We start from the raw sequence: 26558 nt of genomic DNA on the forward strand, positions 1-26558 counted from the left end.
TGGTAGGTAAACATAAAAACAATCTACCAATATTTCCTATATCATGCTTAAAAAAAATAAAAAAAAAAAACATTAGAAGTAACACAGTACTAAATATAAGTATATTAGACTGAAAATACATGAAATTGCAAGATTATGAAAACTCCACTTGCAATGTTTACAACATGACATACAATAAACAGAAGACATATTTACTACTTTGGACAATCTCAAGAGATTGCAATTTATTCACAACAACTCCACAAAAGAAAACTCAAAACATTGGACTTGCACTTACAGCTAATAAGCTTAACACATTACTAAACATATATATCCATGGAATTTAGAAAACATTCTTTGATGCTGGATGGCCTTCATGTTTGGCACGACCACTTGAGTGAGACTCTGACCCAATATTCTTCCTTGACTCATCTAATACTTCATCATCCTCACCAACAACAATGACTTTAGTTGTATGTGCAATTTCAGCTATGGTTTCACCAATAGCATCCAAAACACCACCACCTTGTCCCTCTTGAGAAATATTAACTTTACTATTATCTGTTGCTTTAACCATGTTATTTCCAATATCACTCACAGTTTCAGTCACAGCTCCCAATACATCACTTCCTCCTAATGGTTTATCACTTCCTCCTTGTACTTGACCTGTACTTGTCATGTTTTCAAATGGTTTCTTCATTTTATCACCAACATTTGCCATTGTTTCACCAACTTTCTCTCCAACATTTCCCACAGTTTCACCAATGCTTGACATCACATTGCTTCCCCTCCCCTTCTCTTGATAATTAGTACCTTGTGCTTGAGTTCTTTCCCCAGTTGGCATCATTTTTTGAGAATAGTTGCTCACATTTTCGCCGATACCTCCTGATGATGGCATGATCTCTTCACCTTCCTAAAATCAGTGTATTCAGTCATTATCAAGTATCATGTCATTTATACCAGTTGAATCAAACTTAATTAAACATTTGATTATGAAAAGTAAACATGATGATAAAAAAGAAATAGTCTAATAAAAGTGATGAATGTATAGAACAGAACCTGAAGTTGACCAGAAGCCCTTTTAGTCTCATATTCACGCCATGATTCATCTTTCTTCTTAGCAGTAAACTCCTTAGCAGTCTCACCAGCAGAAGCAGCCAAACCTTTCACAACATCCACCGATTTCAACGCAAGCCCGGCCGCCTTTGGTACAACATATCCAGCCGCTCCTTCAACAGCATGCGCTGCAGCCTTAGTTCCATCCACGGTCAACTTCGTCGAATAATGTGCCGCAGTCCACCCTGCCACGGTGGCCTTATCCTTCAAATCAACCGCCACTTTGCTTGCAACTTCCGCAGCAGTCTTCCCTGTCTCTACAGTAACATCCTTTGCCTGAACAACTGCAGACTTGGCTTTCTCCGCCACAGGGGTAACATATTCTGTTGCAGTTTTTGCAGCGCTTGAAACAGTGTCTTTTGTTGCTTCATAACCTTGTTGTGTTTTCTCAACAGTTGCATCTTTGGCTTGTGCTGCTTTCTCCATTGCTTGTGCTGTTTTCTCTCGAGTTGTTTGTGCTGTGTTGTTTAGTGTTTCGTTTGTTGCTTGCTTTGCTTTTTCATACCTCTCTTGTGCTGCTGAGATTGCGTCCATTTCATTTTGTTGTGCTTGGTTTCTATACTTCCCTATCTCTTCCAAAGACATTTTCTCTTCTTCTTCTCTTGCTCTCTCTCTTTGTTCAGCAGCACTTTTTCCCAACATTGCACCTTCATTTCCAGCACCCGCTCTTCCTCTTTGCTCAGCAACACTCTTTCCCAAGATTACACCTTCATTTTCACCACCAACTTTTCTTCCCCTTGTTTCTTCTAATTTCTCTCTTGCTCTCTCTTCTTCCATCTCTCTTGCTCTTCCTTTCTGTTCTTCAGCACTTCTTCCCCACATCGAACCTACATTTCCAGCACCAGGTACTTTTCCTTCACCTCTTGTTCCTAAATCCTCTGTTTTTCTTCCTTTCTCTGCCACAACTTGTCCTGTTCCCATTCCTCTGTTCATTTCTTTCACATGTGGTGTTCCAGAAACCACTTTGGTTCGGCTATCAAGTTTTTCTCTATCATCGGTTAAACCTTTTGATTCCATTTGAAACTTTCCCACATCACGAACACCACCAAAATCTTCTTTTCCTGCTACATTTGCACTATCACGAACATGTGCACGATCAAGGTAACTTTGATTCTCGTTACGATCAGGAAGAGACTGAAAGTTTGAACCAAGTTCATGGCTCTCTCTTTCTCTTCCTCTTCCACCAATATCTCCCAAACCTTCACCTCTTTCTTTCATGCCTTCTGCACCTTGTCTGTGTCCAACTACATTTGTAGCATGATGACGATCCCTCTCACTCTGTTTCACATTTTGATCAGAGTGAGACTGAAAACCTTGCTTGTGACCAAGGTTCGTAGCAGCAGCATGATGATGATCCCTATCACTCTGCTTCACATTTGAACCAAGTTCATGAGTCTCTCTTGATCTTCCTCTTCCACCAATATCTCCAATGGCTTTTCCTGCATGATCTTTGTTCATTTCACCACCTTGTAATGCTTCAATGCTACCATGTGGTGGTTCCTTGTCTACCACTGTAAGTTGTTCAAAATGGGTAGTCATCTTTGGGACTCTGTCTTTTTCAACATGAATATCTCTCTCGTTTGTGGTGTTTTCTCTGCGAGACAATTGTTCAGATGCCATTTTGTGTGTGTTTAACAAGAACAAAAGGGTGTTACGTACGGTTTTGCTTTTGATTGTTTTTTTTTTTTTGTAGTTTAAGATGCTTGAACTTTGTTGAAGTACTTGTGATGTTTTTTGTATGTGTGCATGGAAATGTTGTGTGATTTAAAAGGAGAAAGGTATTGGCGGTTTGAAGAGGTTTGTGGTGGATATGTTTTGCATGGAGTATGACATGTGGAATAAGAAACAGTGATTAATAACACGTGTGAATGGTGTGAAATTGGATATTGTGACTCAGCTTATAATAATGAAAATTAAAATATAGATGGATTAGGATGATTGGATGAAACGAGGCTGGTTTTTCGTGTTTAAAGACACGTGGAAGATTGAAGGATTGCCTCGTATGAGTTTGTGCTTGGTAGAAAGAGGTACACTGCAGATCAATGGAAGACACCTGGTCTCAATAAATGATTTAACAGTTTATTGGTGATTCAAGAATATTCAATTCGATCTTCGTTTTGTTGTGGCTTATTTTTGAACAATTATATTTAGAGTGTGATTCATTCAAATCTCAAGTTTGAATCTTTAGAGTGTCCCTGATTTTTTTTATTTTGTGTGGACTAATCCATACATAATTTTGTTTTGCCTTTGATTAGACTGTAATCCATCATCACGTTGGATTTCAGTTTCAACAATTAATAAAAATTAGTCACAACTTAAAAAAAAAAAAAAAATCAGTCACAAATTTATCTAGAAGTGAAATAAAAGTTTATAGTACCAAAAAGTCAAATATCATTTTAGTGTTTTTAGTTTGACATAATTCTTAAATTAATCCGAAAGTTTCAATTAGGGTGACAACTAGGCTATCCATGAAAGAATGATGGATAATTTACCCTAACCAATACACATTAGTCATATAAGCACATATTCATGAACTATCTTGACCCCACAAATAAATTGCTCATTTTCATTGGTTGGTGGGTAAATTACCCACCATTCTTCAAAGGTAATTTAGAAAAAAATCTTCAATTAGATCCTTTTAGTTTCACATAATTATCAAGTTAGTCCTTTAATTTCATAAATTTTAAATAGGTTCTTGTAATTGTTAAACTATTTCACCATTACCTCTATTGTTAGTCTCCGTTTAACTGATGTTGATATATCTGTTAAGTTGTTGACTTAGATCAAAATGTTTCATTTAAAAAGTTTGAGGGTGTCAAAACGCTACGTTTAATGGTCACAGATGATTATTTATAGTGCTAGAAAGATAGTTATTTACAACAACAAATACTTTTCTAGCACTATTAAACGACATTTATAGTGTTAGAATGATCATTTCTGACAATTAAACGTAAAGTTTTGACACCATGGAGCTTTTAAAAGACAACGTTTTGATCCAAGTCACCAATTTAATAGCTACGTCAACGTTAGTTAATTATTAACTGACAACAGTAGTAACAGTGAAATAGTTTATCAACTAAAATGGCCTATTTGAAACTTAAAGAAATAACTTAAAAATTCTGTCAAACTAAAAAGATTTAATTAAAACTTTTAAAATTTAAAGGACTAACTTAAAAATTCTATCAAACTAAAAGGACCGAACATAATATTTAGCCTAACAAAAATTACTCAATGAATCTTGAACTGCCCTTGAAGAATTAATGATAACTTATCCATTGTGATATTACATTTGTTGCTCAAATTAAATGCTTACGAAAATAATATTAACGAGTATTCATAAGATATTCTTTACGCATATTAAATATTAAGATTTTATAAAATTTTGTATATTTAACACATTAGAAATTAAAGTTTTTAACTTTTAAAAAAATAACTTTTTGGGCAACAAGTTTACTCAAAATCAAACCAAATTGTTCCTCAAACTTCTATGTAAGTGTAAATTAGTTAAACTTTAGTTAATTTTGTATTGAGATTTGAGAGTATATCCTGAAGTTCAAGGGACCTATAGTTTTTGAAGATTTTTGAAGATTTAATAACAAGTTCGACTCAACTAATTTTAAAGTCAACAAGTTTAACTCAGTCAATTTTTAGGCAACAAGTTTACTAAAGTTTAACTAATTTGAGTAAGTAGTTCAACTACTTACTAAAATTAGTTAAAAGTTTAACTACTTACTAATTTGAGTAAGTAGTTTGATTGAGTTAAACTTTTAACTAATTTGAGTAAGTAGTAAACTTGGTTTGAATTTTTTGTGCTTCATTTGGTAAAAAGTACAATATTTAAAATATTTTATAGGACCTAAAAACACAATCTTTTTATCTCAATTTATAAGATTAAAATAAGATATTTAAAATGTTTAAGATGGTCCTGCTTGCCCACATTTACTGAAACTGAAAAGTATAGTTCAAAATTAGTTGAGTCGAACTTGTTATTAAATCTTCAAAAATTGACTGAGTTACACTTGAACGATTATTAAATCTTCAAAAACTACTTGCCCAAAAATTAACTAAAGTTTAACTAATTTACACTTACTCAGTCAATTTTTGAACAATCAAAATTTTGAGACCCTGTGTTGTTGGATCATTTGCACAACCCATTAGCTGGCTTTGTGGACGAGTAGGATAAGAAAGGTTTAAGAGAAGTTGGAGCAAGGGGTTTGAAATATTAAAAAATAAAATGAAGGGAGAGAGGTGAATAAAAGTAGGAGGTGTAAGTAGCCCCCCGTACTTTATAGTTTATTGGAGGCCTTTAGGCCCATTTCTCTAATCCGGGATTATGGAAAGATACAGCACTGTTGTATGAAAATTGCTGTTTACACTCTGCATTAGACTAAAAAATACCATAAAATGATAAATTTAACCACAATTTTTCTTCGGCGGTTAACTACTGCCCATTAAAATTCTTTGACAGTTAACTGCTGATGAGGTTAGTTTGATATTTTTGTGGTGTTTCCTAACATTCTTTGATGTGGGAACAACATTATTCATGTTGTATATGTACTTCCCAAAACGCAATATCGTCAAGCACAGGTGAATGTTGTTGCTACGTAGGGATGACCTAAGGGCCAAGCAACCCGTAAGGGCTTTAGACTTCAAAATTTTGGGTGGCAAAAAAGGCCTCTAAAAAATTAATTTGGTTATAAATATATTATATAACAGATAAATTACACACATTTGCATAAATTAATTGATTACCAAAAATGTATCAATTACTCTAGGTCATCAATTCAAATTTTGATCTCCACAAAATTGATTTTTTATGAATGTTCTGTTAAAAATAATAATAATTTTAAAAGCCACATTAAAAAATTTGCTTTAGACCACTTAATAATTTGTTGAGTCAGCCGTAACTTTCTGATTACTAATCAATTATGCATTTTTCCAATTCTATAGTAAATTAATTTCCCGTTCACAAACTATAGCAATCCATTCTTATTTATTGCTCCATGTTTTATTATTTCTTTATTTCAAACACTCCAACGTAGAACCGAAAAGATTGCAATTTGATATGGACTCAAATTCTGCATAATTAAGAAACAACTTCTGCAATGGAATTGACATCATTTATATACGGTTGAATACACTTCGAGAGTAGTAACTAGCTTTCTCAAGTGAGTTGATCACTTAAAAGGAGTCTAAAATCTTTAAATATTTATTTTGGTAAAAATTATAACTAAAGACAATAAATATACACACTTTTTCCTAGTGAAAATAGGAATCTTCTAGCTGAAATAAAAAGGTTATAAGAAATTAATGATCAACAAAACATTAGGTTAAATGTTTAGCTGAAAATAGGAAAATTCTAAGCTTGAGCAGCCAATTTGATAAAGCCTTATTCGATCCTAAAGAGGATAAATGATGCTTAAATTGCACTAGTTTGCAAAGTGGGATAATATTCTGTACTTTAAGATTCTATTATATTGCTTTCTAGAAAAGGAATTCAGTGTCACAAACATATTCCAAAGGAAGGTTCTTTGCATTGCAAGTACTTTTCAATATTCCAAAGAGTGTGTTTGGTACAATGAGGGCAAGGTTTCTGCCAAAATAATATGAAAATTTACAATATGTAGCAATGTAACATCAACCATTTTATTATCCAAGTTAAATAATTTCCTATGGTAGAAAACAATGGGTTTTCATGGACTAATTAAGAAACACATATAATTTCAACCAAAGAGAGCTGCATGAAGAAGAACATTCCAAGTATCAGGAAGTCCTGGAAGACACCAATGACTACAATCTGTTGGCATAACACCACTATACCCTTCTGGATGTGCATCTTTTCTGTACTGTGACAATGTTGTCACATCTAGAAAATACACTGGCTTCTTTAATCTGCTTAATACCTTATTCACTATCACCCAAGCCATTGGTGTTCCTGCTGGGTACTTCAAACCAAAGAATGGTTCTGTCTCTCTCATGCATGATTTTGCTGGTTGGTTCCAATCTCTCCCCCTAATTCACCAAATATCATACACCATCATCAATATAATATAGTTCATAAAACCTTACACATACAAGTGTAACAAAAGTAAAGTGACACTGACTCTACTTAAACTTAAAATCACGATAGTATACCGTAATTTTGCAAAAATCATTGTGAATTCAAACGCGCACTTACTCGTAATGCACAGGAGAAATTCCTAAAAAGAAGACCTTGGTTTGAGCTGGATTTACATTGATGTTAACCCATCTAGCCCAAGTTGTCAAACCTTTGTAGAATGCAATGAAACGGTTCATGTCTTTGTACACCTTGCCACCTTCTTGAATATAATCCCATCTACATTCAAATGTCAAAAAAAACAACTAATTAATCAATATTACTAGAATTGACTATGAATGATCATGATGTTAAATATATATCCTACGGTTGTGCATTTCCAGTGTGGGTCCACCAATGCCATGTGTTGAAAACTAGTACATCCATCCCTCTCCATGCATTACCACTCTTTATTGAGTCCAACTTTAGAACACGCCCAACGTTCTCACGGTCAAGATCAACCAAGTATGGTGTGCGGAATAGAAATAATTGGAGACCATAATCCTGAAAATAATTCAAATAATAATTATTTAAGTTTAGTTTTCATACACTACATTGTTGACACTGGCACACCACAAATCACAATCAATCGTGTTTGTCGTTATAATCATCGGACGACTTGTTAATGTAAAAACTCCTTATGTATAATATACGTCAAATGCATCCGACTACATGAATTTGACAGCTACATATAATAGTTACACATACTTTTAATTTAATTTCTGATCAAGTAGTCTAGTGGTTAGAATTTTCAACCGAATTATGCTTACGAAAACATATAATTTCCTATTTAAATGCCTTTCTTCAAGTCATCTGCCTACCAAAGTTATACTACTTGAGAAATTTCCTCACTTAACTCCTTTCAGTGATGTCTATTTTTTGCCTCTAGTTTCAATGAAAATGAAAAGTGTCATGGAATATAAATTACTAGAAGAAAGGAAAATTCCTTCTTTTATCACAATGATGTGGCCCAATATTTTGTGACACTTTTGTAGTTTACTGACTTTATGTAGGAAAAGTCATGAAAGCAGAGGAGTGCATCTGAATTAGGCCACCAGTGTCATGTGGTCCATTTTGAAGGGATTATCTTTTTTGGTACAAACATTGAAAGACAGCAATTGGAAGAGATTAAGGAAGAAATTACTAATTTTATGTAGTATTAATATTATTTTCAAAAAGGAATGCCATCAAGCCTATAATGAACATATGTATGGTATATACTACTGTTAGTGCTACAATTTAATTTATATGGCCCACTTCAAATTTTATTTTTTCTTCTATTGAGCTCAAGGAACACATTTTTTACTCCTCCTATTTTTTTTAATGTGAATAGCTTGATTGATGCTTATATCAAGGGAAAACATAATAAAGCAAGTATTCAATCAGATATTTCTTGAAGTTAGAAAAACTAAATACTAGTATCAAATTATTGATCATTACAGTTTAAAAAGGGGACGTGCAAAGAAGAAAAAGTTGGCTGAGTAACGTTGTGTTCATAATTTAGTTACACCAATGATGATTGTTGGATGCTAAAAAAACTTAGATGCCAAAACACTAATTATTGCTAATTAAGAAATTTGTTAACAAAGTTTCTATATAAAGTGAAAAGGTATTGACAATTTGGAGCATTTCCTATACAAAGAAAAAGGCACTATATATTAGGATCAATAGATTTTTTTGTTGTGAAACCGGAATAGAGCTTAATCGCTTGAGGTGACATATAAATGACGAACTTCAATCACCACTAGTAGTTTGTATCTTTTTTACCATACTAATATTGTATTATGCTTTTCCACTAACCTATCATTTATTTATTTATTGCATTTTAATTATCTATAATCACTCTACTAATTATAATCAACAAGAGTGTTTTATAAATGACACATATTTATCATTTAAATCAACATTGTTAATCATATTCTCAATTCAATATTTTTTTGGGTACATTCTAAATAGAACAACAAATATAAGATGGGTGGAGTATATGCATCAATTCCATAGTGTTGAAAAACACGTGTTTTCTTTTTCGGTCCAGCTGGTTAAAGAAATTGAACTTTTAAAATATTTAGCAAAGATTACAGTGAAATTAAACTTTTAAAATATTTTATAAAAAATTGGAGTATATCGAATATTTGTATAAAAAATATATTTTAAAATTTATATACAGCAATTTCTATGGTACACTCAGATAATTTTGAGTGTACCGATACACCCGTGTCTTTAAATGAATAGTTTAATGATTTATTTTCTTTAGAAAAAAAATATTTTCTATCATTTATAATTATAATAATTATATTTTATTTTTCAAAAGTGTCGGCAAAGCAAAATTCAAATTTTTTTAATTTTTATTACTCATAATAGTGAATATTGATTATTTTTTTCAATAAAATGTTAAAAAATTTGGTATAATTCTTATAAAAAATGAAATGATGTTTTTTCTTATGGGATAATATTTTCTAAAATATAAAAGTCGATAAATATTTATTTATCACATAAAAATTATCGTTAACTTATGGTTTTATGAAATATGTGTACTGGTACACCTTAATTGAAGGGTGTACCGTAGAAACTCCCTTTATATACATTGATAAAAATTTGAAGAATACTAACAAGCATCTATTAAATAATCAAAACAACCACAAAAAAAGATAAATTAAATATGTAACTTTTAGGCTTGTTTTTTTTCCTTCTTCTCTGTTTTGATCAGGAAAAAACATAATGACTACGTTCCAAATAAGAAGGAAAGTACAATCATACGAAAATGTATATATATTTCCCCCAAATAAATGTATTTTTTTAAAATATTATATTGTTTTTAAATCCTTTGTAAGAGGAAAATATGTCAATAGAAAACATGAATTATTATCTATTACTACCATGTCATTTTTTATGAAAAAAACTTGGAGAATGTCAACCAATACCTTGGGGTATTGGTTAACATCCAAAACAAATAAGTTTTTATAAAAAAGTTATATAATTATTACTTATAGCGTTCCTAGTCATTGCCTTGAGTACACCCGTGAAAAAACTATTACCATGGCAATGGTAAATGATAGTAATAACCATGAAAGATTGACATTTATTATTCTTTAAAAATGTCCCCGGCAAAAGGAAAAGCATCCACCAAACCCGTTTCATACTTTATTGCTCACGCTCCATTGTTTCACACCAACATGGAAAATAATAAAAACAATAATAATTTGAGCACAAAATTCGCCGCTAGTTCCTACAAAATGGATCATAGATTTGAAGAAAAACAGAACATATGAATTCACACTAGCCAATTACTCCAAAAAGTTTCCAATTAGGTGAAAGACAGAAATGCAAAGAGAAAAAAAATAAAATAACAACACATATCATTTGCATGGACACAATTACACACCAAAACATAACCAACATCATTTCACTACCATTTAATTCAAAAGTATCAAAAAATAGAAATTAAAGAAAAAAACATAGAAATTCGAAAACTAACCTGAAATGTTATTGTGGAGATAGCACTTTGCTTTGAGAAGGTATACCTTGTTTTTGGCACCCAAGAGTGAATCATACATGCCAATGAATTGAACTGATTTAAGCTCAAAGAATCACCAACAAACATAATCTTCTTCCCCCTATACTTTGCTAGAAAATCCAATGCATTGAACCTAAGAAAATACCAAACACATTTTCATATGGTGCGAGACTTCTAAGTTACATTTATCACACTTAAAACTATTAGATATAAAAATTAGTTATACAATATAACTAGCTTGTATAATGTTTGGTATCAGAGTGAATCTATCAGAATCAAGGTGACCTACTCTGACTCACCTTAATTCTGGCGAATTTATCCTGATACCAAACATACACTAAATCTAAAAGCTATGATAGAAATGAAGAAGTAGATGTACCTTGGTATAGAACAAGTGAAAGGTTGCCATCTATATTTCTGATACTGAGTATCAGGTCTGCCGTACTTTTGACAATTGAATTGTGGATCTATAAAGGGACAAGAAGAAGGATCATAGAGAGGATACGAAGGGTCATAGACCCATTTGCCACGAAACCAGTTACATCTTCCAGCGAGTTTTCTCTCATTACTACTACTACTACTACTGGAAATGGTAGTTGTTGCTGTTGTGTTGGAGTTAAATTCATAAGCTTTTGTTTGGTGTGAAGAAAACAGAAGAAGTAAAAACAGAGTCGGTAACAGAAAACCCATTTTCTTGGGTATTGATCCTCTCTGTTGAAGGAAAAGGACCAAGAGTGCAGAAAAAGTTGTCTGAAACAAACCTTTTTATAATGTTTTGTTTTAGCGTGTCTGTGACAAAGAAAGAGAGAGTGAAGGGAAGAATGTGAAAATTGAGCTACTTTTTTTATTTTTTTAATGATTTATTTATGTTAGTAAATTATGTTTGCAGTCAGAAACATGAAAACTTTGTATTGTATGGATTTCTTTTAACTGTGGCATGTGGTATGGTGTGGGGTTGGATCTGATCTTGATCCTTTGCATTAATTCAAAATTCTTGAGATTAATATTATTTTGACTCAAGAAGTCATGTCGTCACGTCACATGTGGGAATTGAAATTTTTGTATAAAATTAGATAAATGATATTTGTACAATCATTTTCATTCTCTCTCATATTCACGTTATATTTTTATTTTTTTTCTATTATTTTATTTTTTGTGTTAATATATACTTTTCTTTGTAAAAATATGATTATCAATATGATTGTCAACCAAATTGATTTTCAAATAACTTTACTCATAAAATTATGTCTTTTGGACATTTCTACCTCTCTGACTTCAGAAAAGATCAATTTCATTGATCAAATTAAGGATTTTTTTTCATAAAAAAATCATGTGAGATGTGGCGTCCTTTTTCATGGTTATCAAAAAATCTTATTAACGAGTGCCCTTAACACACTTTTTAAGGATTCTAAGTTTAGAAAATATTCTTTAAATAAGTCAAATATTTCAAATTTCAATGAATTGATTATACATATTTTTATAAAAACATTACTAAATGTGTTTAAAGAGTGTCTGAGGCACTCGTTAACATTTGCCTTTGCAGAAAAAAAAAATCTTCAAAGCTAGTATTTTGATATGAGAAATGATATATATATTCTTCGAAGTTAGTATTTTGATATGAGAAATGATATTTGTATAATCATTTTGTAACAATTTTCTTTCCTATACTCACATTATGTTTTTATTTTCTTTTTTTAATTGCTTTGATTTCTATATCAATATCTATTTTTCTTTCTAAATATTATCAGAATATTAGAATATCTTTACATTTAGTATATCATAACTGTATATTATTAGCATCCAAATATAGACATTGACTTACTTGTATATTATGGCAAAATAATATAAATGAAAATCAAGGTATTCATTTACAAGTATGTTAATAATAATATATAATTATGACTATATTTGGAGGCTATAATATACAATTACGTGTAAAGATATTCTGATGTTATAATAAATATATGGTTTTTTGTTTTTTTTGTGTAGAAGAAATAAATATATAGTATTCAGAAGTCCTAGCTCAACTAGCAAAATATCGAAATTGTTAGGCCGGATGTTATGATCGGGGTTCGAACTCCGGTAACTCCACTTGTGTGTGTGAGTTTATAATAGCTTTGTCATTTCGTCTATATACCCAAAATATATATATATATATATATATATATATATATATATATATATATATATATATATATATATATATATATATATATATATATATATATATATATGGTTGTGTCAAAAAGAAATTAAAAAAAAAAAATCGAAATTCATTCATTCAGATTGATAAAATATACTCAGATACAAACATCATTAAAAACATAAAGGGTGAATCTGTGAACAAACTCACAACACCCAAGTTAATAGCATGCCTACAAATAATATGATAAAATCTAAGTCACTGAAATACCCATGCCTCGGATGTGCAATGTTGATGCCCAAATCAATGATTGAATTTGTAATTGACTGAAGTCGATCTTCAAATAGGAACTAAACAAATACCGCGATAAGGCGCGAAATCAAACGCTGCACAAGACGAAGAACAACACAACACCACACTTAGATGATGAAATCACAAAAAACCCAAAAGGAAAAACTTGATAAATGTGAAAACCACTTATTTTTTAAAGAAAATGAAAAAAAGACGTAGATGGGTGATTCTAGGTCAAAAAATGACCTAAAATCACCATTCTCGATGAATGAAGAAGAAAGAAAGCTTAGAGCAAAGTTCGAGTTTCTCGATGAATGAAGAAGAAAGAAAGCTTAGAGCGAAGTTCGAGTTTCTCTCAAATGATTGTTCAAACACACATCTTTCTTATAATGAGACATATAATGATAAAAACATACATACAAACACACCAATGGAGATCACAAATATTGGGATTTAGATCATCTCATTTCCCTTGTTCTCTCATTCTCCCTCCTTCACCATGTTTTATTTATCTCTCTCTAAATTTTAGAGAGAAAAAATAAAAAATAAGATCAAAAGAAAGAAAGAAAATCAAGAGAAAGAGAGACACACAAATTGGAGAAGGAGAGAATGAGGGGAAGAAGAAGATTCAAATATAAAATATTACATGTACATAAAAAAATGATTTGTAGACACTCAAACATGTGTCAATATCCTAGTCTATTGAATGCGGTGAAGTGTAAACTCTCCCATCTTAGATGCGTGAAACTCATTTGTGGTGGATCCGTAAAAACTCTTGAGTTAATTCCTATGTTCGGTAGCGGTGCTTTGTTCCGCCATGATATTGGTGCTTGAAGCGTATCATGACGGAAATTTGGGCAACTCATTGAGGTGTTCAACTTATTATTAGAAGAGATTTTATGAAAGTTTGATTGAATCTAATTTTATTGCACAAGTTAATTTTATTTTGAATGAGTGTGGTGTTAATGACGATTCATTCTAGTTATCCCATGTTTGATTCTACTTTTAGAAGAGACAAAATTAATTTTTATATGTTTTGTTGCTCTAAATTATAATTCTTTTTCTTTTTATAATTGATTTTAACTTGAGCTAGATTGTGAAGCTTTTGAATCTATAATTCAAAATCAATTTCTATCGGCACAAAACAAAATATAATCAAGTTGCATATAGATATGTTTTGCAAAATTTGATCTATCTTGATGTAGTTTGATTTTTTTGTTTGTCAAGTTTTTTCCTATTGCCTTGTTTGCCCAGATTTGAGATGTGTTTCTTTCCTAGAAGGAGAGATTGTAGTTTTTCCTTTTCTTTTTGGGCATGCGGCTTGCCGCTTGTTTTCCACCAAAAATAACATCACTCGATATTAAACTCTATTTTCTTTATATAATTTAGAATTAATTACTCTTGCAGTATAATTACTTCATTTAGGAAAATAATCAATATCAATATTGTTTCCAGAGCTATTAGCAAAAGAATGAAAATACGTACAAAACCGAATTAGTCTAAATATATTAGTAAGTCTAGATAACAATAACATTAACAACCATAATTCGTGTGATTAATTTTGTTCTTTTAATCGCAAAGAAATTAGAGGCAACTGTCTTGATTGAGACGTAATTAGATGGGGATAGTAGAGCATGCATCTCATGCATAGATATGTATAGGTCTTTTTTTTTTTTTTTTGTTACTTATATATGTATAGGTCTCAAACCAAAATTAATTAAAATTAAAAGGACCATGACGCTTGGCACAATTATATAATTACACATATCTCAACTTCAAGTCACAAGTGTAAATGTCACTTTTATCTGTTTCCTAAAAACTACAAGCTTGCTCTATACAAAGATAGATATATTTGATAAGTTCATAAAGTTGAAAAAAATTCATAAAATAAAGTTTATTATTGAAAAAAATGAATCAACTATGCGCTATATAAAATAAAATATGAAGAGCAATATCAATTACGGATGAAAATGGGCTGAGCTAGACCGGACTTTATAAGGTCTGAGTTTGACCTATTTTATGTTAAAGACTCATTTTTAAAGTTTGAATCGACCATTTTAAAATCTCAATGAAGCCTGAAAGCCTGAAAACTTATAAATCTACTACTACTACATATATCAATTCTTATGAAGGTTTAAAGAATACGAACATGTCTATTACTAAATAATGAAATCTTATGAAGATCTAATCACACAAATATACATACTATTCAATAACTAAATCAAATGAAGACTTGACTTTATAAAAAAAACCATATTAATAATGAAATAGATTACCTAAAAAAATTAATAATAAAATAGATATTATATATAAAAAGCTTAATAACTGGCTAAATAGACTTACTATGTTTTTTTCAAACCTTAATCTAATCTATTTAATTAAATATGTTTTGTAAAAAGTTTGAGTCTAGCCTTATTATCAAACGAGCTAGATGGATTTGTTGGACGACCTGGTCTTATGTTCCCGCCCTTAATATCAATCATGAAATAAGAAGTCAAAAGTGGATGACTATCGATAATCATTTACAAGAATTAATTTGCCCCAAATTTTATTATTTTTTTCCACTATAATAAAGACATTAAAGTCATAATGACGTGTTTGAAAATTCAAAAATTGAAAAGGAAATGTGATAAAAACAAGTTAAAAAATTAACAAATTAAGAAGGGGCCTGGTTGTCAATGTCAATACCCAATGAAGCTCTTATCTTGTTAAGCTGAAAGTAGTTCAACACCAAACTGAACTCAAACAAGAACTGATGGTAGCTATTCATCACACGACAAAAGTTTGCAACCCAAACAATGCGTTGTCAATCACCAATTCACCATGCATGTGCTACATTTTTCAAATCACATTTTTTCTGATAAAAAGAAAAAAGAAAATAAAATAAAAATTATTCGATTTCAACAGAATCAATAATTGAAGGATAAGTTTATTCATTGATTTTATCCGTATACAAGTTATACACTCGAATACATGCATTTTCTATAATTATATCCTTAATTAAAATTATTCGATTACAACAGAATGAATAATTGAAGGATAAATGATATACATTTCACATTTGCATGAAATTATATAATAAATATTTATTCTAATGTGTACATGCGACTAAGTGCTGATCCACTTATGTAGCAATTCCTGTCAATGAATAATAATATAATATTTTTGAGTCAATTAATAACAATATATATTATAGAATCATTATTATAACAAAGTTGATCCATCATTATATCGATCACTGGTGAGGTCATGGGAGAATTTAATATTTGACGTGTTTAAAAATCATTAGTATAAAATTAGTAGTATACAGAAGTACGTAGTATACTAGTCTGATCTCACATGCAGAAGAAAATAACATAATCGGTAGTGTAGGTGAGGAACCACGAACGATCCAATGATGGTGTGATTTAAACTCCAGCATATGATTAATTCATTGAATAGAAATGACTATGAATCCGACAAAATAAGAAAAATGATAGAAGAAGGGCAGAGCCGGCTAAGGTCATCACCTTAGACTTTTAAAGATGTAAATATTTATAACCTAATAAAAATGTCTTATATTCTACTATTTTAAAACTAAGTGACTCAAAAGCGTTTAGAAAAGATGACACAGGTTTTTTCTAACTTAATCATAATAAGATCTTGAGTTTGAATTCAGTTTTGGGCATGCAGCTGCGTTAAAACTCGTAGGGAGAGTTTGCCGCCCATTTGTTGCTTTGTTTGAATTGCAAATTGTGTATCGAGAAAAACTTACATGTGATTTAATTTGAACGGACAATTTAGAAAGCGCGGAATGCTAAGATCTTCCAACAAAAGAAGATCGATGGTAACTAATGTTAAGGGTTTCAAGATTGGGTTACATCATTGATGAACAAATCCTCTTTGGTGTTTTGAGTCTTTGGTATGAAAGTTATATTTTAGTTGTTTTATTGGTTGATATATCCCTTGTTGTGAAACTATTTTGTATATGAGTGCAACTTTTTGCTTTGAAACGTAATTATACTCTTTTTATCCTTGACACCCCTCGCGAGGGTCGTCTCAACCATTAGGTTAGTAAAGTATTTGCTTTTGGCCCCAAATTTTTTATTTTTTAGCTAATATATATGTATTTATTATTATCACTAGTAATGAGATAGTAGAACTTTTTATAATATATATGTTGAGAAAGTCGTATTAAAAGTGTAAAACTTTTAATATTTCAAACTTCACAAGTAAGAGATGTTTTATTTAAATTAGGTCAACTTAAAGACGAACCTAAAATAAAAAGCGATTAGTTTTTCTAGTGACTAGTTTTTTTTTTTTAAAACGGATTTTTCTTGAGTGTTGTTGTTTTTGTGGATCCTTACAAATGGTTCAATTGGTAATAATTTAATTAAAGGTGATAATGCACACAATTATTAAAATATTGCACCTGAAATTAAGAATCTAATTCTAAAAATGCTACTTTTGTTAATAATTTTTATTATTATTTCAATTGTACCTTTTTAAAAACTGAGATAAAATAATTCCAATTGGAAGCAAAAAATTCCACGATATAGCCAAATAGCAATTTCAGAATTTGATTCTGCATTAATCCTATTGCAATTTTTTAAGAAATAACTTATTAGTCTCTCTCTTGTCAAAAAAAACTTATTAGTCTCTCTATAATAGATTTTTTCCGAATGTGACCTGGATAATTATTGACTTTATTTTCCTTTAGACCAATCTTAGAATTATCAAGATTGTTTTCCTTAAAAACGAAGGATTAATTTTTATTTATGTTGTTCATTATTTTGCATATAGCCACTATCCTCCACTACCTTCTTGTAGGTCCTTCTCCTTTTCCATCTATCGTACTCTTCTTTTGAGCAAAGTAGCATACAATCCAAAGCAATTTATAAGAGTTGTTGATATGGATGTAATAATCAAAAGAAACAACTACTTAATTTGCACTGCTTATTTGTTCTGTTGCATACCATTAAGACGGGAAAGAGAATGTGGAATCTATCTTGTTCAAGAAAAAGCTACTTAGGTTAAGCAATGTGGGTCGTGTCCAACAAAAGATCCTGGCCCATCATAATGGAATTCTGATACAAGTTGCTTGTTAAATGAGTAAAATTGGAGATACTTCCCTTCTCTTTCCTCGACTTATATCTAGACTAATCTCTTGAGTCGAGTAGAACACAATAAAGGGAAAATATCTACCTCAAATTATTTAACATTGTTGCATTTTTATGATTCAGTTCAAATTCAAAACCCTCGATTAAAGTGAAAGAGATTGAATCATCTCGTTTAAACATTCTAGGGTAGTGATATTTTCTATTTTAGTGAACATGTTTTTGTTTCTATTTATTCTTGCCCTTTCAATCAAATTGGTCAATAATGGCAGGCATTATTTCCTGGGAGAAATCAAATGTGCATTGATGAACTTAAATTTCTATTTAAAGAAAACTTGATATATCTCTCATATACAATTGCATAGACTAATATCTTGAGTCAAATAGAATTACAATGAATGAAAATTTCTTTGCCTCAAGTTATTTAACGTTGTTGCATTTTTATGATTGAATTTAAATTCAAAACCTCTGATTAAAGTGAAAGAGGTTGAATCATCTCATTTAAACGTTCTAGTATATAGATTTTTTCCATTTTAGTGAACATGTTTTTGTTTCTATTTGTTCTTTCCCTTTTAATCAAATAGGTCAATAATGGTAGGCATTATTTATTTTCCAGAAAGAAATCAAATGTGTATTGATGAACTTAACTTTGTATTTAAAGAAAACTTGTGTGCTTTATGGCTGGAACGTAGTATTTAAGAATTAATGGTAGGTGGTAAAGTAATCTGCACGTTACATTGGATTTTTATGCAAAGAAGCATATATTGGCTGGCTGATTATAAAACCTCGACTTTCTTTACCTAACTACCACTTGAAGATATTCTCATTACCACTCGAGGGGTTTTTCGATTATTTAACAAGAAATTAAAAGTGATACCATAGTAAAGATGGCACGAAGTAATACCACAAAAGTGGTTATCTTTTTATTGAGCTAAGAAATTCAAAGTGATACCATTGTAATATTGTTAATGTTCATACTAATGATGAGTTTGACGAAGTAAATAATAATTACTACGATTTTAAAAAGACTAGAATTTCAACATAATTACAGTGTTATTTTGATTTGGTTCAACTCCCCGTGATTCACCATATAAACTGATTCTCTAAAATAGAGTTGAATTTCTCACTATTTTTTGTTTTTGTTTTTAAATGGAGGACTCTTTAAAATAAGGATATGCTAAAAAGTATTTTATGCACTAATTATTTTTGTGTCTTTCTCTTTTGAAATTGAACCCCTCTTACTTCATTTGAAAAGTTGAGATGATCATCTAAAAATAAATACAACAATATATAAAGTAGGCTTTGTCTAAATGTTCAAATAAACTACTCTTGTATCCCCCAGCTTTTTTATATCCTTTTTATTTTATATATTTTCTTTTCTTTGCCAAAAAAAAACTACTCTTGTGTCATGTATAAGTCTCTATTTTTTTTTTTTTTTGGGTACACAAGTTTTTTTTATTGAATCAACAATAAATAATATCATATTTAACTTAATTGAATTTAATTGTGACACTTATCGATTTAATTGGTTAAACAACGTTGTATGTATTGCAAGATTTATATTTAATTTTTATTAAATGTTTCTTAAGGGAAGATTTATATTTATTTTTTTATTAAAATTAAGGCTTAAATGCAGTTTTACACTCCCCTCCCCCCATTTTGATTGAATTTGAATTTTGCCCCCCTATTTTAAAACTTGGAATTTTACCCCCTCTATTTTGATTGATTCTGGATTTTACCCCCCTTATTTTAAAACTTGTAATTTTACCTCCTCTGTTTTACATTTTTCAGAATTTTGCTCCCCTGTTTTGAAATAAAGAACCAAAAATTACTAGAAAAATAAAGAAACAATTAGAAAATATTAATTTGGTAAAAAAATAAAAATAAAACAAGAAAACGCAAAAAAACAAAATAAAAAAATAGAAAAACAATGAAAATACAAAAAATATTCAATTAAAAATACATGAAAAAACTAGTTTGCACCTCTAAATATTTTCTATTCTCATACTAGTTTTTTATTTTATTTTTAGAGATCATATTAGTTTTATGTATTTTTCTAGTATTTTTTATTCATTTTTTTTAGTATTTTTTTTCATTAAAAAAATAAATAATAAAAAAACATTTAATATAAATAATTAATTATGTGGGTAAAATAGGAGGGAGGGGGCAAAAGCCTGAAAAACATAAAACATGGGGGGTCAATTTCCGAGTTTTTAAATAGGGGAGGCAAAATCTAGAATCGATCAAAATAAAGGGGGTAAAATTCCGAGTTTTAAAATAGGGGGGTAAAATCCAAATTCAATCAAAATAAGGGGGATAAAATTGCACTTAAGCCTAAAATTAAACTTTTTGTTCCTAAAGTATCACATTTGTTACAATTTTGATTTCAACTGAAATTTTTAACTAAAAAGATGGTGATTTTTGGCTACAAAAATGGTAATTTATTTTCTTAATTTTGATTCTGAATAAAAAAAAGTAGAACATATGTTGTATGTTGTTTGGTCGCAAAACATATTCGGCTCAATTCTACCCGCAGATGTACAATAAATATTTTGCTTTGTGTGGAACCTGATTTGGGAGTTAAAGCGGAGCTAGTGAAGAGCAACTTCATTCATGTCTGAATTATTGTGAACAAACATATTTTTATTGGGTATACTTTCTGCTTCTAGTAATCAATGATAGAAGGGAAGGAAAAAAAAAAGGAAAGCAAAATAGAAAATAGAACGAAATAAACATTTTTGGGAGGAACTTTTCGCACCGTTTAAGATCATTTCACATGTATATACTCAAAAAATTATATAATTTTTGTGCTGTTCATTGGTACTACACTTTTGTTTTAGACTGGTCAATGGATCAAATTAGCGACCATGAAGCCGAACAAAAATCATAGGCCAAACTCAATCATCGAACCAAGTCAACAACCTTGGATCCATCCTGCTTCCCAAATGCCTCCAACGACTAACCAAGGACCGTTCACTCTCAAACGTCCTAACGACACATAATAGACAAAGATAGACATTGATGGCACACCGCTTCGTAAGGTTCCCATTCAAACAACTAACAACTCGAAAATCAAGCCTTCCTCGCATATGTAAGATGCACAAACTCTATCCTAAAACCTCTCTTCATTTACTCTCTAACTGACTTGAGTGTCAAAGTGTTTGCAGGTACCTCTACTGCCTCACGACGGTTGTTGTTCAACATAGTTTAACATTCTGATGAGTCCATATCAACTTTCAAACAAATTATGTAATTTAAAAGTACACTTCCAAAAGTCCAAAACTATGTAGATTTTTTCCTTCACTTGAGTTTGAATTTTAGACTGAATTTTATGTGACGTTGTCACTTCGTCGGGTGACAAACAAGAAACAAGTAGTAAAGGAGAAAGTTGTACCAATTGTTTTAACGAATCTAATCATTCGATATATCTTGTGGCTCGTGAACAATTAAAACAACCGCATTGAAGCAATTTTGGATTACATAGCGTAGCCATAGTATTAATTACAATTTACAAATTGGCTGCCTAGCCTTGCGGTATTTATTGTTCTTCAATGGCCTTCCCTAAACCCAAAACCTAACAAAACGAGAGGGCACAGCTTCATCCTATATTTTAATTTTGTACAAATACAAACAATGTGAGACACAACACAGAATTTTCTGAATCTCCTGCAACTAACTAAACTATTTGAGATAATTGATAACTTCGATCAATTTTGTATTATAATTTATACCTTGATTTAAATTCACATAGAGATTTAGCTGTTTGACTTACAAACATTTTCCAATATTAGATAGATAAAAGCAGCTACTAGTTAATTTGGCTTTGAAAACGTGGCCTACAAGCTTCCACATCAATAGTTAATTTGAGCACTAGAGAAACTAAGTAGGGACACAAACTTAGTTTTAAATTAAATTAGGCAAAAAAAAATTAATATCAAATCAAGGCACTTCTTATCCATGATAAATATAAAGACAGTAACTTATAAATCAAACAGAAAGTACATTGTCAATTGAGAAAATGTGAGCAAGCCTTATATAATAATAGGTCCAAGCTACACTAGCAACGGTTCTAAGTTAAGTGGTTTATTAAGGCTTTGTTTCCAGCAAAAACAATAAAGAAAGTAAATATATAGTGTGGAACATTGAATGCAATAAGGCATCTCAATATCCTGCATAAGGACTAAGAAGTTGATGTAAAATCTGTAGCGTTGACAGTGTATCTACTCAGCTCATGTGAGGACTAACATGCATGTACAAGTTGTAACGGTGTGTCACTAATTAGAACTGTTGGATATATATTATTTAATGAACAATTTAGATTTTAATACATCCAAGGGCATTATCTTTGGTGCACCGACACTATTTGCGCGTCTCCACCTACAACATGATCACCGTGGTATACAGAGAAGTTCCCACTCGGGTTCAGAGACATCTTCCTCCGAAGTTGGACATAAACTCTCCACGCAATCACCATTTCCATTTTCATTGTTCCCATGCAATAATGCAAGCACTTCGTACTCTTGCTTCCTTGTAGATTTCTTATACAAAGAAAAGGGTTGCAGCCACTTTTTCTTCAAGCAACGAGGAATAAAGAAAAAATCACTTCGAGTTTAACAACATGCATTAAAAAATAGAAAGGAGAATGAGTGTTTACCTCTCTCTTCTTCGTATTAACCGTTGCCTTGGGAACTGACTGAAGTTCGTCTCTGGTAACCATGACACAAACTTCCTCGAGCTTCAAGTCATTGTCTTGTCTCGTGGTTTTATCATCTTGCTCTATAGAAGCATCAATATTTGCTATAACATTCCAATCAGGGTTAAAATGAATATTGTTATGTGTATCAGGACATTTTAGGGGCATGAATAAGCTTAAGTTTATAACTGCATATTATACCAAAAACAGTTCAGTTGTTTAAGAAAATAACAGATTCCACCTAGTCTAATTATAAGAACATGGCAGTACAGAACATTTTCTCCAAATTCTAAGCAAGAATTTCTAAATTGTTAAATTGAGGAAGCACTTCATATTGATTTGAAAAATGTTACCTAAATTTAATAAGTACTTCAGCATGATTTGAATTAATACCTGGATGAGACACAATGATTGTACTATGAGAACAATCTTCAGGCTGCATAGCTTTGACCTTAGAAAACCCTACAAGAAAAATTATGCAATGATTATCAGGAACAAAAAATTACCAACCATGAGGTAATAATGAAACTATGTCCAAGACCAAGAGACACAAATGCAAACCATGCGCATCTTCAAATATGTCACTTGGGAAAGATCTCATATTTTTCTCTTCAGCTGAATCAACCAATACGGGAAAACCGCGGTTTTGTTTTGAACTTGCTTTTTCAGTTTCACAGCAACAGTCTGCTACAGCTGCAAAGGTTGTTACTTCTACAGAAGCAGTCTTGGAAACAGTAGCCTCATGATTTTCATTTACATTGGAGATTTCACAGGATTGTGATGAACCGCATCCATCTTTTTTTGATAGAGCAACTTTACTGGCTGTCTTCGGTGCAGGAATCTTCCTATTTTTTAGATTTTCATCATCACTGATATTCAATTTAATATCTGCACTCCGAACATGTTGTTTTGGACGCCAAATAAAGTTACTCTTTTTGATAGAATTGCCAGAATCATGATTCATACTTGAGTCCTCGGTTGATCGCTTGGTATTAGCCTTTACCATTCTTTTCTTCGAACGTTGAAATGACTTCTTAGGGATAGCAGCAGCATTAGCATATTGACCTATAGGCAATACAGGGGTAGCACATGAAGATGGCGGAAGTAAATCTTCCATGACTTCAGAGTAGAATTTTGTAACACTTTCTCCGACAATCTGCATTTGATTCTCTAGGTATTGACCAGTTTCCTATCCTCGAAAAAACAAAAGAAAACGATTATAACAGAATGTTAATGTAAATCGAAAACAAGTATATCAGTTCTAATGAGAGTTTTTACACAACTGGTTTCAGAAAGGTCATACTCGTCATAGGGGGTTGGATAGTTAAACTGATTCAAGCTAAGGCTTAAAGGAGTTAACAGACCAGGGTTCAAACTCTGCTGAATGAGAAAATACCCAAATACCAAGACAAGTGCAAGTTTAGAGTTGTATTTATGAATACACTCTCATTGTAATAATACAGAAGCAAGCAATACAAACAAGAGCTATAGATAGGATGCTTAGGACATATGTTTAGGACACATACAAGGCAATGATGATTAGTTGCAGCTCTACTATTAGTAGTGAAAGAATTAAATTGTAATCTTAGGTTTTCTACGACTGTATGACATGTTTGACATTTATAATAACTTAACCAGCATTGGTATGATCGTTATGCAATAAATGCTTAATTAAGTAGTTTAACCTTAAAGTAGTGTTGTCAATCGCTGATTGCAGAAATTAGAGGTTTTTCAAATTCTGCCACGATGCAGTGCAATAACACCGCTATAGTTGCTACTTGACAACACTCTGTACTAAACAACTTATCGCAGAAAAATAGCAGTTTGTTCAAATTCCGCTTTGCTATAGGCTATAGCGCTATACTGCCGCTATTTGAAAACACTACTTTAAAGAAGCATAGGATAGGATAAGTATATATAACTGAGGACAAAGACACACCTCAAACATTGTGTCGTCCACCTCCAGGATCATATTCTCAAACTTCTGGTATATATTACCAAGCCAAGGCATCATAACACACTTGCTAGAGTTTTAATTAGAGCAGTCCAGTACCTGTATGTCAGGTCGAAGGTTGGTTCTATCCGATTATCTGGAAACAAATCATGGGGGGAAAACTCAACCAATATGCATAATTAATGGTTGTTACTTCTAAAGGTCTAAAAGTACATTGATCAGGCAGTGTTATAACAAAGACATAAAATAAATTGATCATGCCTGGTAGAATATTTCTACATTTATATAGAACAATCAACTAAACTGGTTTGTACCTAATAATGTCCTACTACCCTCATATAAAAATCAGGAAAAACCCATTATGATGTCTTCAAAACTAGACAACAGACTTCAAGTAATTTCTTTACAAAATCGACAAACTTATACTTCTAACTCCTAACATATTTTATATTAAGCCTATGTTTGCTTTAGTAGTGCGTTTATCAATTCCGCAGTAAAAAACCACATTGCCTCGCAAGCTTGGTTTCGGAGCTTCTGTAAATCGCAGTGAGAGCAGCCATAGACACACATTTGGCCACGGAAACACATAATCAAACAAGTACTGAGTGTATGTTTGGTTCTACGATGACTAAATTTGACTTTGGATCTATAAAGCACGAATACGGACACGGACACTGAAACGTCGACACCGCTAATAATTTGACAAAATTACATAATTCAGTGTAATTACAAGTGTCACCTGGACAGGCCTAATCTGAGGAGTGTCCGTGCTTCATAGCTTTGGATGAGTTGATTTTGTAAAATATATTCTATTAAAAGTGAGTTAGAATCAATTCTTCAGACAATCAATACATGCAAACATATCAAAATCAATTCTATACTCGACCCTACCTACTCCTCAAAGAGTGGAAAAAACATACACTAAAAGCCTCTCTAAAAACCAGAACAAACAGCATGCAAACTCCAAGTTTAATAAAAAAAAAATTACCAAAGAAAAAGCTGAAAATAAAATATAACCGAGAGAGAATCTCAATAACAAAATATAGTCACGTATAAATATATACAAAAACAAAAACAAAACCCATGTAAAACATACTATGATATGATTCAAAGGCTAGAAACAAAACAAATAATTGCAGCACAGAAGAGAGTTAACTTGTTACAAGACAAACATGAGAGAAGAGAACACTGAGCAAGTACAAAGTGAGAGGTGATGCTTGCTTACGTTAGACATGTGGGAATCGAAGTACTAAGTTTTACCTTTCGATGTTTCAATCAATGAATGGTGTTCGTTCCTTCACTGTTGTGTAGGTCCCATGATACATGCCATCAATTTTTCACCTGCTGTTGCCTATTTTGTTTGCACTCTTCTCTTTATTTACTTGTTTAATTATAGTTTGTTACAGATTAATTGAATTATACCGAAATTCAAGCAACAAATTATTTGGATTAGGCCGAAATTTCTGGTTTCACTTCAACTTTTTTCTTTTTTAATTGATTATTTTCGTATTTTAACTGGATATCATTCTCAAAGCGCAAGACTAATAATATCTTGTAGTTAGTAGGAACAATACATAATATCTTACTATCTAAACATTGTAAACTCTCAAAGTTTTAAGTTTTAACATTATTAAATGTCAAAACTCTAATTTAAACGCAGAACATTAGTTAACTT

At 31.3% G+C, this 26558-nt stretch overlaps 3 protein-coding genes across 15 annotated transcripts; all 3 read right to left on the reverse strand.

The window, feature by feature from the left end:
• Positions 1-79: 79 nt before the first annotated feature.
• Positions 80-2855, reverse strand: LOC25487771 (seed biotin-containing protein SBP65). The gene is made up of 2 exons (XM_013609771.3): positions 1039-2855; positions 80-892 (listed from the first exon to the last, which is right to left on the reverse strand). The coding sequence occupies exons 1-2, from the start codon at positions 2713-2715 to the stop codon at positions 323-325; spliced, it is 2247 nt and encodes a 748-aa protein (XP_013465225.1). The 5' UTR covers positions 2716-2855; the 3' UTR covers positions 80-322.
• A 3721-nt stretch (positions 2856-6576) lies between these two features.
• On the reverse strand, positions 6577-11530 carry LOC25487772 (protein trichome birefringence-like 39). Its single transcript, XM_013609772.3, has 5 exons — positions 11086-11530; positions 10668-10839; positions 7521-7696; positions 7274-7432; positions 6577-7107 (listed from the first exon to the last, which is right to left on the reverse strand). The coding sequence occupies exons 1-5, from the start codon at positions 11394-11396 to the stop codon at positions 6819-6821; spliced, it is 1107 nt and encodes a 368-aa protein (XP_013465226.1). The 5' UTR covers positions 11397-11530; the 3' UTR covers positions 6577-6818.
• A 10716-nt stretch (positions 11531-22246) lies between these two features.
• LOC25487773 (uncharacterized) lies at positions 22247-26267 on the reverse strand. Of its 13 annotated transcripts, none has more exons than XM_039830795.1 (6): positions 26144-26267; positions 24869-25019; positions 23491-24118; positions 23323-23391; positions 22891-23033; positions 22247-22807 (listed from the first exon to the last, which is right to left on the reverse strand). In XM_039830795.1, the coding sequence occupies exons 2-6, from the start codon at positions 24941-24943 to the stop codon at positions 22625-22627; spliced, it is 1098 nt and encodes a 365-aa protein (XP_039686729.1). In that variant the 5' UTR covers positions 24944-25019; positions 26144-26267; the 3' UTR covers positions 22247-22624. The 13 variants fall into 13 exon arrangements, with proteins under 13 accessions (XP_039686729.1, XP_039686735.1, XP_039686728.1 ...); XM_039830801.1 differs by having other exon boundaries at positions 24869-24982; positions 26144-26257; XM_039830794.1 differs by having other exon boundaries at positions 26109-26199.
• Positions 26268-26558: the final 291 nt, after the last annotated feature.

This window comes from Medicago truncatula, chromosome 2 (assembly GCF_003473485.1).
Source record: "Medicago truncatula cultivar Jemalong A17 chromosome 2, MtrunA17r5.0-ANR, whole genome shotgun sequence".
In the NCBI taxonomy this organism is placed as follows: domain Eukaryota; kingdom Viridiplantae; phylum Streptophyta; class Magnoliopsida; order Fabales; family Fabaceae; genus Medicago; species Medicago truncatula.

What these genes read in the sequence shown, in the direction of transcription:
- LOC25487771 (XM_013609771.3), bottom strand. Translation starts at nt 2,715, where the DNA reads ATGGCATCTGAACAATTGTCTCGCAGAGAAAACACCACAAACGAGAGA. An exon ending in GGGCTTCTGGTCAACTTCAG is followed by an intron (nt 893 to 1,038) that starts GTTCTGTTCTAT and finishes CACTGATTTTAG; the next exon opens with GAAGGTGAAGAGATCATGCC.
- LOC25487772 (XM_013609772.3), bottom strand. Translation starts at nt 11,396, where the DNA reads ATGGGTTTTCTGTTACCGACTCTGTTTTTACTTCTTCTGTTTTCTTCA. An exon ending in TTCACTTGTTCTATACCAAG is followed by an intron (nt 10,840 to 11,085) that starts GTACATCTACTT and finishes GTATTTTCTTAG; the next exon opens with GTTCAATGCATTGGATTTTC. An exon ending in ATTTCTCCTGTGCATTACGA is followed by an intron (nt 7,108 to 7,273) that starts GTAAGTGCGCGT and finishes TTGGTGAATTAG; the next exon opens with GGGGAGAGATTGGAACCAAC.
- LOC25487773 (XM_039830795.1), bottom strand. Translation starts at nt 24,943, where the DNA reads ATGATGCCTTGGCTTGGTAATATATACCAGAAGTTTGAGAATATGATC. An exon ending in TGGACGACACAATGTTTGAG is followed by an intron (nt 24,119 to 24,868) that starts GTGTGTCTTTGT and finishes TTTCGAGGATAG; the next exon opens with GAAACTGGTCAATACCTAGA. An exon ending in AATCATTGTGTCTCATCCAG is followed by an intron (nt 23,034 to 23,322) that starts GTATTAATTCAA and finishes GGAATGTTATAG; the next exon opens with CAAATATTGATGCTTCTATA.